The 15,966-nt window shown below is 58.9% G+C and overlaps 1 protein-coding gene across 1 annotated transcript; it reads left to right on the forward strand.

Annotated features, from left to right (window-relative positions):
* Nucleotides 1-739: 739 nt before the first annotated feature.
* Nucleotides 740-14,035, forward strand: LOC109451900 (tubulin beta-3 chain). Its single transcript, XM_074316021.1, has 5 exons — nt 740-2,772; nt 5,178-5,547; nt 11,105-11,213; nt 11,748-11,858; nt 12,628-14,035. The coding sequence occupies exons 1-5, from the start codon at nt 1,784-1,786 to the stop codon at nt 13,701-13,703; spliced, it is 2,655 nt and encodes an 884-aa protein (XP_074172122.1). The 5' UTR covers nt 740-1,783; the 3' UTR covers nt 13,704-14,035.
* The last annotated feature ends 1,931 nt before the right edge of the window (nt 14,036-15,966 follow it).

A 15,966-nucleotide genomic window follows, 5' to 3' on the forward strand; every position in this document is an offset into this window, starting at 1 on the left:
ACCTACCCTGGGACCCTGAGCTCCCTTAGGGCTCTCCACCAGGAGGTCAATGGGAGGGGGTGTGCCTGCTTCCTGTGGGACTTGGGACTGCACAGAGTGGGGGTTTGTGCACTGCCAGAAACAGGCAGGCAGGGCCACCAGTTGGGGAAATGGTTTGGCCAAATCTACAAAAGCTAAAGACCTGAGCATGGAAGCCCACTCCTTGGTGGGACATGCCAGCTGGAACATGCCTGTGTGACAAAAGTGCCCAGCAGTAGGGGCTGCCCCAATGCCAACGTGGTGGACACCTTAAGCTGCCACTCCATGCAGCTCAAGGATGTCTCAGTGCTAAGCGGGAGGCCTGAACCGGGTCTGGGCACAGATAGTTCCAAAGTGGGGCAGGACGGCCCCAGGGTATCCAGTGCGGTGACTGCCTCATCTGCTCCAACTGGGCGCTGCTGTGTGCAGACGGGCATCCACCAGCCTGCATATGTATAACGGTGCACGTTCATGTGTGGCGGGCTTCAAAACAAAGGGGGCAGAGAGCTTTGTAAATTGTGCAGATGGAAGCAGTGATTGATACCGTAAGTGGCTAGTAATTGTGCTCACACATGTGGGTGCTTCGAGGCCATCTGGCAACTGGGAGGATGGGTGAGAATGAACTTCAGCAGGAACATCACAGATACACCCAAAACAGACCTCCCTCGGGCTCCCCCACCCCGCCCCTCACCTCCACCACCAGCCACTCGCCACCTGTCAACAGAGGAATGAGCCCCCACACACACCTGGGCCTTCCGAGGAGGGCATGGTTCTCAGTGAGTGAGTGATGGGAGCAGGTAGAATGGGGCCATCGGGGCCATGGGGCACTGCTGACCCAGCTCCTGCAGTGACAGAGACAGGTCTGGAAGTGGTTCCTGGCACAGAGGAAATGGGGGCCAGCACCTCTGTCCCTGCGAGGCTCCTGCAGCCCATGTGGCCAGGACGCCCCTGGCAGCACTCAGCAAAAGGATGGGGGTACCTTGGGGCAGGGTCTGCCCTCGGTCAACATCTAACATGAGGTGAGGGATTAGGCATTAGGGCTGGGGATGGACAGTGAACAGCTAATGAGCATTCCAGAGGCAGAGCAGCATCAGACAGGCGTGGAGGAACAGAGGGCTTCCTGGAGGAGGTGGTGTTTGCTGTGGGCCTAGAGGGTTGGAAGTCTCAGGGACAGGTCCAGCGGGTGCCCCACGTGCACAGAAGCCTGGAGCAGAGGCCAGACTGGGAGCGCTGGTTGGCTGAGCACAGGTGAGGCTGGCCAGGCTGCAGGGGCTTTGAGTGGGAAAGGGAGATGTCCCCCCAGTAGTCTGGGGACCCTGGAAGCCTGGACAGCCCCAGGGGCCATTTGCTCCACCTAGCGGCAGGCCAGGGTGCATTCCAGGGCACACGCCCATCATGTGGCTGCCCTCAGGAGGAGGGGCTTCAGGACCCACTTTAAAGACGTGGAGAAAGGCTCCATTCTTCCAGACCTCAGCGCACCCCTGACCTGGGGAGGCAGGAGGCAGATGCATGAAGACCTGAGCGACCGCACCGCCAGCGAACAGGTGGGGAGGTGGGCTGAAGGCAGAGGGTCGGTGCTGCCGAGCTTGGGGTCTTGCTGGGAAGTGACCAGACTAGACTGGTGGAGAGGCTGGGGCCTCTCCTTCTGGGCCATGCCCGGGCCGACATTTGTCCAACCAGGGAGAGGGTGAGTGTGAGGGTGGACTTTGGGGTACACACGAGCCGCCCTACTGGTGGCACCATGAGCTGAGTGGAACTTCTGTGGATGGAGGACCCCCTCCTGCTTCCTGGAGGAACTATGGCCACGCAGGGGCCCCAGAGGCTGCTGCACGCCCTCAACTCCACCTCCCCAGCCGCCCCCCACCTCGCGCTGGCCACCAACCGGACGGGGCCCCGGTGCCTGGAGGTGCACATTCCCGATGGGCTGTTCCTCAGCCTGGGGCTGGTGAGCCTGGTGGAGAACGTGCTGGTGGTGGCCGCGATCGCCAGGAACCGCAACCTGCACTCGCCCATGCACTTCCTCATCTGCTGCCTGGCCGCAGCCGACCTGCTGGTGAGCGTGAGCAACGTGCTGGAGACGGCCGTCACGCAGCTGCTGGAGGCAGGCGCCCTGGCTGCGCGGGCTGCCGTGGTGCAGCAGCTCGACACGGTCATCGACGTGCTCGTGTGCGCCTCCATGGTGTCCAGCCTCTGTTTCCTGGGCGCCATCGCAGTGGACCGCTACATCTCCATCTTCTACGCGCTGCGGTACCACAGCATCGTGACGCTGCCGCGGGTGTGGCGGGCCATCGCAGCCATCTGGGTGGCCAGCGCCATCTCCAGCAGCCTCTTCACCAGCTACTATGCCCACACGGCTGCCCTGCTCTGCCTCGTCAGCTTCTTCGTAGCCATGCTGGTGCTCATGGCGGTGCTGTACGTCCACATGCTTGCCCGGGCGTGCCAGCATGCCCGTGGCATTGCCCGGCTGCACAAGACGCGGCGCCCCACCCACCAGGGCTCCGGCCTCAAGGGCGCTGCCACCCTAACCCTCCTGCTGGGCATCTTCTTCCTCTGCTGGGGCCCCTTCTTCCTGCACCTCTCACTCACCGTCCTCTGTCCTCAGCACCCCACCTGTGCTTGCATCTTCAAGAACTCCCACCTCTTCCTGGTCCTCATCATGTGCAACGCCATTGCCGACCCCCTCGTGTACGCCTTCCGCAGCCAGGAGCTCCGGAGGACGCTCCGAGAGGTGATGCTGTGCTGCTGGTGGCGGGGGTGACACCACATGGCCCAGTGCCTGTGTGACCGGGGCAGTCGCTTGTCAAAGCAGAGGGGCTAGATGACCTCTGAAGGTGTGAACGCACAGACCCTCTGGTGCCAGAGAGGAATAACACGATTCTCCATGAGGAGTTGAGGGGGACACACCCAACTCTGGGGACTTGAGCCTGGCCAACCGGCATGTGAAGAGCCATCAGAAGTGCTGCTCCCAAGGAGACCTCCGGAGAAGGGACTCTGTGACCAGCAAGACCCAGCCTCACAGGAAGGATGAGGTCCTGCCTCTGGGGGGCCTGTGTCTGCAGGTGCTGCAGTGGCTGGGTGTAGCCGATGTCTTTTAAGGCTCTCAGCATGTCTGTCTGCAAGGCAGCACGGCCAGTGCCTGCTCACAGAGTCTCTGGGCTGGAAAGCGGTCTGGTAATAAATACAACATTGGGGCAGCCTCACTGCCATGCATCAGCTCCCTCCCCGTACTGCTTGAAGCTTGAGGGTAGAGGCTGGGGGAGAGGGGAGGGGTGGGAGTGATGAGGGGGAGAAGTAAGTGCCAGAAACTGGCTGGCATGCAAAGACGCCAGAGTGCCGGAGGTCCCGCCTCCGGAGGGGAGCGCATGGGGACCCAAGTTGCGGCTACTCTTACCCTGTGTCTTTGCCGACTCTCCACATGCAACCCCCAGCCCAGGGTAGCCCTGTGCCCACCACCTCCATGGTGACAGGCTCAGACACTGCCCAGGCCGCCCTCAGCTGCAGAAGACGGGGCACCACTGGCCCCTCCTCATCTGCTCTGAGGGGCCCATGGAGCAGGTGGGTCAGAGGTTGGGCTTTCTGTTCCCCCCAGCAATGCCGTCCTGGGAGGGGTCAGTGCTCAGCCACCTCGGGATGTATCTGAGGCTAGGCATCCTGCATGGGTGGAGCTGTCCAGCAAGGTCCCAGTCCTGGGAGTGGGCATCTGGGGTGGACCATGCTGCCTGCTGCGGGTAGCCTTGGCTCCACCCTCTGCTGCAGCCCAGGACCCCTCACTGAGGAGCCCACCTGGTCTCCTGCACAGTCGACCCACTTCCTGGCACAGGGTCAGTGGAGGCAAAGCGATAGTATCAGCCAACTCCAGGACGGTTCTAGAGACACCTGCAGCCCCCCAGCTGGCCAGTGCCCCACCCACACTGGCAGCTCCAGCCCTGACTGCAGGTCTCAGGGCTGGGAGCTGATTCCCAGCAGAGCCAGCCTTTGCTGGGAGACAGGACGGTGAGTCAGCCTTGAGTCCGCACCAGAGCCCTCTGGGGTTGGAGGGGGGCCAGTCTGGCCCCAGGGCGGCAGGGCCCGGGATGGCTGACTGGATGCTGTGAAGCTTTGTTTGCTCAGACAGGGAGGTGCAGCCGGCTCCAGGGAAGAGCCAAATGCTCACCAGGGACCCCCTGAGAGGGGGGGACAGGGCGTGGCCCCAGGTGGCTGGAAGCCAACCACAGAAAAGCACATCATGGACACGTTGTGGGGGAGGGGCTTCTCTTGAGAACAAAAGACCCACTTCTAGACTTGCTAACCTGGGGAGCTGCAGGAGGGGAGAAGAGAGCACACAGCCCCACCATGCCAGCCCAGTGCTGAGCGTACCTACGATCGTGTTCTGCCGACTGCATGGGGAACACTCTTTCTGGAGAAGCTCATTCCTGAAATATCAGAAGGACCTTATTATCAGGTGGCTTCCCTAGTCTACCAGGAGAATACAGAGCCGCTGGTGTGTGCGCGTGTAGAAGTGTCAGTGTCGCTGCATGCCCACTTCCCTCCCTCCTCTGACCAGTGGACTCTCCCAGTTTTTCCTCCAAGAACCCCCACCTTATGCACATACCACCTCCCTATATAGCCCCCTCCCTGTGCCCTCACTTGGACCAAGAATCCAGACGTACAGGTGACATCACGGAGTGAGTTAGAAACCAATGCACACCATCCCCCACCCTGTCGGTCCCTCACCTGGCTGTGTTCTTATGACAATTCATGAAACCAATATTCACTGAGCAGTGGCTGCGTGCCAGGCGCTGTGCCTGCTGGGGGTACAAGGCAAGATCCAGTTGGAATCTGACGGCAGCCCCCAGGGGGAGGAGGGGCAGGTGCCATCCCCCACTGCAGAGGAGGACAGTGAAGCTCAGAGCTGCCATAGTCGCCCGCCAACGCCCTCCTGTGCCCATAACCCGTGACTCAGGCATTTCTCAGCCCTGCCCCATGCCTGCTCTCAGTGCCTGCTGCAGCAGTTTCCTGCCTGCTCCACCCCTAAGGGTTCCGGCGAAGCTCAGAGTACCTTGTCGGTCCCTTCCTGCCACAACACAAGGAGCTGGGAGGCGTCCATGTCGACCTTTGGGGTGGGAAGATGGGGTTGGTCCCTAAACGGGTGCGGGGAAGAAAGACCCTCCTTTGCAAAGCCGAGGAGTGGGACCGGCGAGGGCGGGCGGTGCGGGGTCCCAAGGCCAGAGGACTTCATTGTCTTCCCTGGAGCCCGCCAGCCCCTCCTTTCTGGTGGACCGGGGGCCCCCAGACCCCGGTGGCGGCGGACGGATGCTGCAGCACTGGTGCCGCATTCTGCGGCAGCTCCCCCGATTGGCCGCGCGCGGTGACGCCACGCAGGGCGTGGCGGGCGGGGCCCAGCCTATAAGAGCGGGTAGCGGGGGCGGCAGAGCCTCCGCAGCCAGCCCGGCAGTCAGCGCGCGTCCCGCAGCCGCCCGCCACGCACCGAGCATGAGGGAGATCGTGCACATCCAGGCCGGTCAGTGCGGCAACCAGATCGGGGCCAAGGTGAGGCCGCGCGCCGCCGCCACGCGCCCGACCGCGCACCCGGCGCGCTTGCCGCGTCCCCACCCGACCCGGCACCAGAGGGAGGGCAGCAGGGCGGCGCCGTTCACCCCGAGCCGCACTCGCCATTGCGAAGCCGAGAACAAAGCAACGAGCCCTCCCTGCCGCTCCCACCCCCGCCTTTCCTCGGCCCCTGTCCCCGTCCCCTGGGCCTGCGCGAGCGCGGAGCAAGTCCGCGGCGACGCTCCCTCCGCAGCTGCGCCCTCCGCCGGCCGCTGCAGGTGCAGCTGGGGCGCCGGCTGCGCGTGGCCCTCCTTTGGGGTCGCAACTAAGCCTTAAGCGAGATGGTGGGGTGGGAAGGTTTGGGTGGGGCTCCCCCCTCAAAGCCATAATGATTTCCTCCGCCCTCCTTCCCCCCAGGAACAGGAGGTTCTCCCAGAGGCCAAAGCCGCCCCAGTGCCCCCAGCCTCGCTCCGATAACCCTCTGCTTCCTGGCCCTACCCTGTTCCTTTGTTGAGGGAGAAGTTGGGCCCGCACTTGGGGTGACCTTGGTCCAGTACTGTAGTCTCCCTCAGCGTGGACCCGCCTGGGCAAACGCCACGTGGGATTGGACCGCGAGTCTGGGGGTTGGACGTGGGAACAAAGCCGGGCTCCAGGCTTGGAAAGCTCAACGCCAAGCGGCCCCTCCCCTCCATTGTTAGCCCATCTCAAAGATGTTGGGGTTGAGGCGGGAAGAGGAGGTGGCACGTACCCAGGAGGCTGGTGTCGCGTCTCCAAGTCCGGGGAGGCTGTCCCTTGCCCAAGGTCACACAGCAAGTCCCTGCGGACACCCAGTGCGGGGCCCAGGCGGGGTGGGTGCGGCCCTGAGGGCCTGGCTCCCTCAAAACAACACGAGAGAGAGGGTGGCCTTGTCAGGACCAAGGCCAGGGACCCAGCGCGCGGAGGGTGTTGAGCTGGTCCCCAAAGGAGGCGGGGGTAGGAGACAAGTCCTGGAGGGGAAGGGGCCGAAGAAAGGCTTCCTCTGGAGGGGGTTGCCATGGAAACGAGGCAAGAACAAAAAAGCTAATTGCAAGGGGTCTGGGGCAGCCACGTGGCTGACATGTAAATTGCAATTTGGGCTCTAGGGTGGAGGCCCCTGGGATAGGGTCTCGGGGAGGTGGTAGCGGGAGACTCCTAATTACTGAGGAGACAGCTGTGCCTGCCCGAGGAAGGAGCTGGGGGAGGGGGATGCCTGGGGGACGATGGCCTCAAATCAAATCAGGGCTCCTGGGGCAATCGCTGACAGCTGCCCTGGCCATGCAGGAGGGGCCGAGAGCTCATTAATGTCACAGGGGCCAGGCCTGCCCTGAACATCTGCTCCTCGGAGGGCCAGGGGTCGCGCGGTAAGGGAGAGCAGCCCTGAATCCCGTCTGGGCCTGGGGGAGTGGTGATGCAGCTGTGCCCCTCCTCCCCTGCTGGGACAGGACGTCTGGCAAAGGCAGGGCCGCACCTCCCACAGCTGCTCCCCACAGTGTCCTCCGCAGAGATTCTTTTTCCTGCTTCTCAGCGCTGTGACCCTTGGGTTTGCTTATTACTTCTTATTCCTTTCGCATTGATTTTCTTAATTTATGTTTGTTGTAAAAATTTATATCTGATTCTTTTTAACAATCAAACAAGACAGAGGTGGATTTGGGGGAGGGGAATCCTTCCTTACCTTCCCAGTCTCTGCCCCTTTGAGTCCAAACTTGAAGAAAGTTCTCAGAGGCTGCCCGGCCCCATGTGGAGAATTTGCCTGCCCAGTAGCTCAGCCTCTGATTCATAGACAGGCAGATCCTTGGCCATTTCTGTTTCCGTGGAAGGGGGAGGGCCACGCTTTCCTGTCCCCCATCGGCATCAGCTGACTGGTGTGGGCAAGGGGGCTGCTTTCCTGCTGACTCGTCCTTGAGCGCTGCCAGAATCAGGCTGCCCACTCTGGGGAGAGCAGGAGGGGATGGACGGAGGTCAGGGCCATCTGGGACTAGGAGAGGACATGCCTATCTGACCACTACCTGTTGAGCACCGAGCCAGAGTGCAGTGAGACGGGGTGTCATCCTTCTCCCAAAGATGAAAAAACTCAACGCTCGGGGAAATTGAGTCACCTGCCTGAACTGGCAGGAGTTTGAATCTTTGTCTGCGTGGATACAGCAGGATGCCTGGGGTACCCGCACCCCCACAACTGGGCAGATGAGTCCAGGACCCTTTCCTCCTCCCTTAGGGAGGCAGGGCTGTCCTGGAGCCTTTGTCTGCGCCCCCTCCTCAGGGCGGGGCCACAGAGGGGAGGGGCTCTGGCCCTGACAGCCAAAGGGAGGAGGGGTTTTCGTTTCCTCCAGCCTCCCTCTGCCCCCGCGCCTCCTTAATGGGTCACGGTGGCCTTCGCTGTGGAAGGGTGGGGTGGGGGTGGGAAAAGGCATGGTGTCTTGGAGGCACTTAACACCCCCGCCCCTGCGTCCAGGGAGCGGCTGCACACCACTTGCCTTGGGCTCCTGAGCAGCGCGGTAAAGGATCAGCACCAAGGACAGCGCCGCCGCCCAGGGCCTGACCCGCCCCCACCGCCAGACAAAAACTTAGGGTCTGAAATGGGAGCTGTGGCCTGGACCCTGAGTCCACGGCCATCTGGTACTTTTCTCATTTGTAGTGGTGATCATAAAGATTTCTTATTTAACTTACAAAATTGTATTTTATTATTTATTAAGTATTACATAATCTATTTTACTAATGGGGTCTATTTACTATTTTAAATTATCATTTTATTTTAACTGCAAAAGCAAGTATTAATATAAAATACTGAAACACTTCTAAAATATTGAAACACTGCAGGTCAGGCTAAAGTAACCATTTAACCACCTGTCCCTCGAGGCACGCCCTCCAGTGGGCAGGTCTGTTTTTCATTCTTCTATTCCCTGCTCTGCACATGTGCACACGTCTTTGTACAGGAATATAGCATCTGTCATAAGGTTTCCCTTTTTACTGTATATGTCATTGCTCACTGTGCCTTTTTCCTCAAGGGTATATCTTGGAGATCTCATGTCTCTGGTGATCTTTCACTATGCCACGGTATTCCAAAGCATGTTGATTTTTTAAAGCTATCTTTTATTTAAGTTATCAGCGCATATGGCTTTACCAATTGAAAAAGCATCTAAGGCCTTTTTGCTCAACAAAGCCAACATCCAACATTTGCTGAATTGCTGAATGCTTTTTTTTTTTTTCTTTTTAAAGATTTTATTGGGGAAGGTGAACAGAACTTTATTGGGGAACAGTGTGTACTTCCAGGCCTTTTTTTTTTTCCAAGTCAAGTTGTTGTCCTTTTAATCTTGGTTGTGGAGGGTGCCGTTCAGCTTCAAGTTGTTGTCCTTTCAGTCTTAGTTGTGGAGGGCGCAGCTCAGCTCCAGGTCCAGTTGCCATTTCTAGTTGCAGGGGGCACAGCCCACCATCCCTTGCGGGAGTCGAACTGGCAACCTTGTGATTGAGAGGATGCACTCCAACCAACTGAGCCATCTGGGAGCTCAGCAGCAGCTCAGCTCAAGGTGCCGTGTTCAATCTTAGTTGCAGGGGGCGCAGCCCACCATCCCTTGTGGGAGTCGAGGAATTGAACTGGCAACATTGTGGTTGAGAGCCCACTGGTCCATGTGGGAATCGAACTGGCAGCCTTCGGAGTTAGGAGCATAGAGCTCTAACTGCCTGAGCCACCGGGCCGGCCCACACTGAATGCTTTTATGTGTCAGGACTTACGTTAACCCCTTGATGTGGATACCGTTATCACGTCCACTTTACAGATGAGAAAGCTGAGGTCCCAAGAGGTGGAGTCACTGTCACATGCTGGCTGGTGCTGGGGTCTGCACCCACTGTGGTCCGTTGTCTCCTGGAAGAACATGCTTCCCATAGATGACGTGGTACCTGGGTCACTCTCTCCTGGCCCCACACTTGCTGTCTTGAGCTCACCCCTCCTCTACAGAGGCTGTGTGTGTTCCTGAAGCCAGAGGTTTGGGGTGTCCCCAGATTCAGCCTCGTGGACAGCCTGGGGAAGGAAAGAATGGGGAGCCAGGCAGTGACAGGAAGCTCTGATCAGGCCCTGAATGCCTCTGAGTGGCATTTCTGTATGTTTATTTTTTCAAAGTACAAAATTAACATACACTTAATGCAAAAAAGAAGAAGAAAACTTTAGCAGTGATGAAAAAGCACAAAATAGGGACGGAATCCAATCTCATGTCGCTGAAAGGTGACCTCTGACCTCTGAGAACAGTCTCTCTGATGAATTGCCAAGATGCTTCTATGCATTTTATAATAATGACACTGTTCATACTTTTCAGGTTTTTAAACAATTTGATTATTAATCTTTTTGTGTGCATGAATTTAACATGTGCATGTGACAAAGAATTCCAAAAGAACTGAAGGGCATACAGTGGAAAGAAGTCTCTCCCCAGCCGGGGCCGCATGCCCAGGCAGCTGGGCACAGCTGCCAGGAGCCTTCTGTCTGCTGGGGACACCTCTGCACAGAGGAGCACATGTAGACTGTTCTAACCACTTCTGTAACCGGGCAGCCTGTCCCAGGGCAGGACTCCTGCTCAGCCCACTTCACAGCCATTCATCTTCTGAAAGTCACCCCACCCCTGAGGAGCAAGGGGAAGGGGCACCGGGAAGTCACCCTGTATGACCAGCAACCTCCTGCCTGTGTGGGCCAACCGGAAGTGCCCCTGGTGCGAGGGCAGGGTTCTGTGCAGCCTTCCCTCCCCCCAGGGCACGTGCCCTTGTGTGGACACACGTGCTGATAACTGCACACAGCACTAGCCTCCGCCACACGCCCTTCACACGCCTTCACAGACACTCACTTTATTCTCACAGTGGCCTGTTTTCATGGGTAGGCCCATTGAACAGATGAGGACACTGAGGCACAGAGTATTTTTGGAATCTGCCCAAGGTCACCCAGCTGGGTGGGGTGGTTCAGTTCCTGAGTCAAGGCCCTGGCCTACCCCCCTGCCTGCTGCAGTCATGGGAGCAAAGTGTGAGAGGCGCTGTGGCTTCCTGCCTGAGGGGGGCGCGGGCAGCAGGGGGCCTGGCAATTAGGGCTGTGCGTGGACAGGCTGGGTGACCCCAGGCAAGTCCCCACTTGGGGCCCCTGTGCTGTGGTTGAGGCTGCTTGACCCTGTCACTGCACGTCCTCTGCCCTGATACCGAGGGGCACGTGGAGCCCAGACTCTGTCTCTGTCACTTACCTTCTCTGTGCCTCAGTTTCCTCATCTGAAAAGTGAATAATAAGAGCCACCCACAGAGGGTGTTTGTTACTGACCCTGGGCAGCAGGTTCAGAGCTGGGTCTGTGTGCTGCCCTGTGTCGGCTGAGGACTCCAAGAACCGTGGAAGTGACACTTATTACAACAATTTTCTGACAGATGACAAAGCTTGGGGTTCTTTTCCGAAGACTCAAAGGGGCTACTGTAGAGTTTGGGTCCAAGCCCCCAATTTTACATGCAGGGCTTGTACGCCTTGGGAGGGACAGGGCCTGGTGGGGGTCATGGCCACCTGCTGACCTCTCCTTTCTCCCTGAAGTTCTGGGAGGTCATCAGCGACGAGCACGGCATAGACCCCAGTGGAAACTATGTGGGAGACTCAGACCTGCAGCTGGAGCGGATCAGCGTCTACTACAACGAGGCCTCTTGTGAGTTCCCATCCTTGACCCAGGGGAGGTGGGAGGGCACCTGGATGCTGGGTCCTGGGATCTGCCCTCTTATTGGTTGGCAGGCAGATATAACTTGACACGCACAGAATAAAGACAAGGAATCCTAGTAAATGTCACTACAGTGAGATTCGAATGAGTTCCATGGCCACAAGACACATGCACACTCCAGAGGCGTGGACAAGGCTGGGCAGGGCCCCGAAAGCCCCCTCAGGGGGCCTTCCTATAGGAGGGTCCGGAGCCGGGGTCACCTGGAGGACTTGAGCAGGGACCATTTAGCAACTGGTGTGAAATGGTGTCTATATTGAGCTGGAGAAATGCTAACCTGCCCACATGGATGTGGGATTTGGTCCTGGCAGTCCCGTCAATTCCCTTTTCACACATAGTTCCTGCCTCTGTGACAAGATTCTGAGTTCTCAGGGCGATAGGACCAGGCTAGGAGGCCAAGGCAGGGTTCAGAGGCCAGGAGGAGCCCCTGAGCCTCTGTGACCCACATAACCCACCCTCTCCCCTCAGCTCACAAGTATGTGCCTCGGGCCATCCTGGTGGACCTGGAGCCCGGAACCATGGACAGCGTCCGGTCTGGGGCCTTTGGGCACCTCTTCAGGCCTGACAACTTCATCTTTGGTAAGTTTCCCTGGTCCTATACTGATGGCAGACCCCATCACGGGCCAGTCCAGATCAACAGGCACAAAAGGGCATCGTCGCCCTCAACGCAATCTTGCAGGGCAGAGCTGATCTCCCATTTTGCAGTTTGCAGTGGAGGCCCAGAGAAAGGGTTCTGTGCGGGGAACAGAAACCAGTGTATATTTCAAGAACTGTGTGTAAAACAGAGTTAAGCTTACAGGAATGTTGTAGAGCTGATGGGACAGGAATCACAGCCTCCAGAGGCCTGGCATTTGCCAACACGACATCACTGATCAAGAGATCAGGTGGTCCTCATGCCCATGATGAGTGGCAGGGCCCTGGATGCTGGCACACTTACCATAAGAGGGCGTTGCCCCATTTCTGCCTTCCAGAGCTCAGAACTACAGATGGGCACAATCCATATCCATCACCCAAGGTGCCAGGGACTCTGGGGGTTGTAGTTCATGCCACCAGCACCGCCAGCCAGATGGTGGGTGGACTGGAGGGAAGGGCTGAGGAAGTCACCTAGGACCCCTAAGTGAGGCAGAGCTGGAGCTGTAACTCCAGGTTCTCAGATTCTGACTAGGGCGCTTAATATGGCAGCTGGGCAGCATGGACCCCGACAGAACAGCGTGGTGAGCCGTGGGGAGCATGAGGACGGGTGGCCTCCCATTTGGTAGCGGGGAAGCGGGTGCAGTGGCCCTCTGGGTTGGGATGTTCGAGCAGGTGTGGGAGGCATGACCCTCTGTGCCACCTCCTGACCTCACAGGCCAGAGCGGGGCTGGGAACAACTGGGCCAAAGGGCACTACACGGAGGGCGCCGAGCTGGTCGACTCAGTGCTGGATGTGGTGCGGAAGGAGTGTGAGAACTGCGACTGCCTGCAGGGCTTCCAGCTGACCCACTCGCTGGGAGGGGGCACGGGGTCCGGGATGGGCACGCTGCTCATCAGCAAGGTGCGTGAGGAGTACCCCGACCGCATCATGAACACCTTCAGCGTGGTGCCGTCGCCCAAGGTGTCGGACACCGTGGTGGAGCCCTACAACGCCACGCTGTCCATCCACCAGCTGGTGGAGAACACGGACGAGACCTACTGCATCGACAACGAGGCCCTCTACGACATCTGCTTCCGCACCCTCAAGCTGGCCACACCTACGTATGGGGACCTCAACCACCTGGTTTCGGCCACCATGAGCGGGGTCACCACTTCCCTGCGCTTCCCGGGCCAGCTGAACGCAGACCTGCGCAAGCTGGCCGTGAACATGGTGCCCTTCCCACGCCTGCACTTCTTCATGCCCGGCTTCGCCCCGCTGACCGCCCGGGGCAGCCAGCAGTACCGCGCCCTGACCGTGCCCGAGCTCACCCAGCAGATGTTCGATGCCAAGAACATGATGGCCGCCTGCGACCCCCGCCACGGCCGCTACCTGACAGTGGCCACAGTCTTCCGGGGCCGCATGTCCATGAAGGAGGTGGACGAGCAGATGCTGGCCATCCAGAGCAAGAACAGCAGCTACTTCGTGGAGTGGATCCCCAACAATGTGAAGGTGGCCGTGTGCGACATCCCGCCGCGCGGGCTCAAGATGTCCTCCACCTTCATTGGCAACAGCACAGCCATCCAGGAGCTGTTCAAGCGCATCTCAGAGCAGTTCACGGCCATGTTCCGGCGCAAGGCCTTCCTGCACTGGTACACGGGCGAGGGCATGGACGAGATGGAGTTCACCGAGGCCGAGAGCAACATGAACGACCTGGTGTCCGAGTACCAGCAGTACCAGGATGCCACGGCCGAGGAGGAGGGCGAGATGTACGAAGATGATGAGGAGGAATCGGAGGCCCAGGGCCCCAAGTGAAGCAGCGGTGGGGGGGCGGGTCAGACCATGGCCAGGGCCAAGAGGTCTGTCCCCCAGACCTACTGACGCCACCCAGCCTCGCCCACCGGCTCCCGTCACGTCACCCTAGGGCTCCCTCGTGTCTGTCCTTCAGTATTTGCAGCCTCCCCACCCCACCTGAGTCCATTCAGCTCTGTCTTCCCGCCACAGGTCATTTGCATTTTTGTGTCACTCATTTGTCTCTGCTTTATTGTCAGCTCCAGGTCTGATGTTTTATGGTTCATTTTAGGTTTTTTTACTGGTTTGTGTTCATATTTTGGGGAGATACTTAATAAATTTATTGCTGTCTGATACCCCTGCCTGATGCTTCAGATTTCTTTTTATTCTGGAATGTTGGGCCCAGAAGGATAACGAGGGGCAGACAGGGAGCCCCAGGGGCCTGGGCAAAGGGCATTGTCGCCCCGGCTGGTGGCTGGGCCAGGCTTGTGCGTGGAGCCACATAATCCCGCTGCAGAGCATCTGAGCAGCTCCTGGGAATGAGGAGCAGGGGCTCCTGGGAGGGGACGGAGAGAAAAATGGGCCTTGCCTCATGAAGCATTATCTCAGAAGCCCAGGCCTGGCTTCCCCGTGACTTGGGAACAATCCCTAGTCTCCTACGGGGTGACGAACATTCCAGCGTTTTCCTCCGGCTTATCTGTGCTGGACATTACAGGCAGGAAGCCCAAGACCCATTTGGGAGGTAGGAAGGGGGCCTTGCCTTGGAGCACTCCCCGGAAACACGTGGTGTGTTTGGGGGCTGGGGCTTGGGCCCTGGGAAAGGGCGGGCAGAGTCAGCGCATTGTGGCCACAGCACCCGGTGTCTGGCTGCATGGGCGCCTGGAAACAGCCACCCTGGCCACCGATGGCGAGCGTGCACGGGGCTAGACGGCCCAGACCCCACTCCGCTTGGCTATCCCACACCCCACCCTGGAAGCCACGGGTGTCCTGAAGCCTAGCTCCCCTAGGACACCCCCGTGCCTCACCCCTCTATGGATATCTGTGCAGAAGAGGGGTCAGGGGACTGAGGGCCAGGAAGGGCCAAGGTTTGGGCTGTGGCCCCCGCAACGGAGACGCGCATCCTGGGACTGACGCTTGTGGGCACCTTCTCTGCAGCAGGCCTGTGCTGAGCACCTCACACCCGCTCACCACCTCACACATGAGACAGCTGAATTCCAATGTGTGTGGCAGTCAAGGCCACATGGCAGGTGGAGATGGAGCCCTCACCACCACATGGTGAAAGGTGCTGGACAGCCGCTGGGTTCCAATGCCACGTCCACATGGCTTTGCAGGGCTGCCAGTCTCCACAGAGTTGGGAGACAGGGGGTGTCCACAGCTCAGATTCTCAAAGGGTTCTGTCCCCCAAAAAGTTGGGACACCTGGCCAGTGTTGACAAAGGTCTGCCCGGGTCGTGATACTCACAGGTACTCCTGCTGGGCCCAGGTCCACTCCTTCACTGGGCCTCTCCTAAGGCCTGGACACACATACCTCATTTACCCGTCACATTATTGTCCACACTTCACAGCAAAGAAACAGAGGCTCAGAGAAGCGAGGGCATGTGCCATCTGGCGAGTGGCAGAGCCAGCCGTCTGGCCCAAGGTCATGTTCCTCTGCACTTTCCTTAAAATGGCCCCAAATCACACTTGCCTCCTGAGCACCTGAGCCCACAAGGACTTCATCTTTGCTCAGATGCACCCGACCTCCTTGGGCCACTCTGCCTCAGTGCAGCTGGCTGGGGGGCCAACCCCTCACCTCTCCTTCCCCAGACCCCACCCCAACTCCAGCACTGCTGTGGGAGGTAAAGGCACAGGAACTGGCATATCCCGTCTGCTGCTCCCCAGAGTTCCTCTCCAGTGGGGGGGCCTCACCCCTTCATTTCCAGCCCTCCCCCCTCCTTCAGCTGGTTCCTTCCAGGAGCCTCCATCTCCTTAGGAGGAGTAATTTAGCACTCATTCCGCACTCCTGCTTTGCAGACACTGTGGAACAGTCCTGCACCCTTCGTGGATTCCTGACCCACGACTGCCCACCCTGAGCTGATGGAACAGCTGCCGCTTTATGCCACTGAATTTCTGAGGGGTTTGTTATGCAGCAACAGGGATAGAAACACACATGGACACCAGCTAGAGGAGTACGTGGCTGTGTCAGCTCTTCTAGGGTTCTGCTGTTATTAGTGACGGGTTTGTTTGCAGAACGCATGGGCAGGAGGAGCCAGTTCAATGGCTACTCACTCTTTCAGAATCCTCTAGAA

The sequence above is a fragment of the Rhinolophus sinicus genome, linkage group LG11, assembly GCF_036562045.2.
Source record: "Rhinolophus sinicus isolate RSC01 linkage group LG11, ASM3656204v1, whole genome shotgun sequence".
NCBI lineage: Eukaryota > Metazoa > Chordata > Mammalia > Chiroptera > Rhinolophidae > Rhinolophus > Rhinolophus sinicus.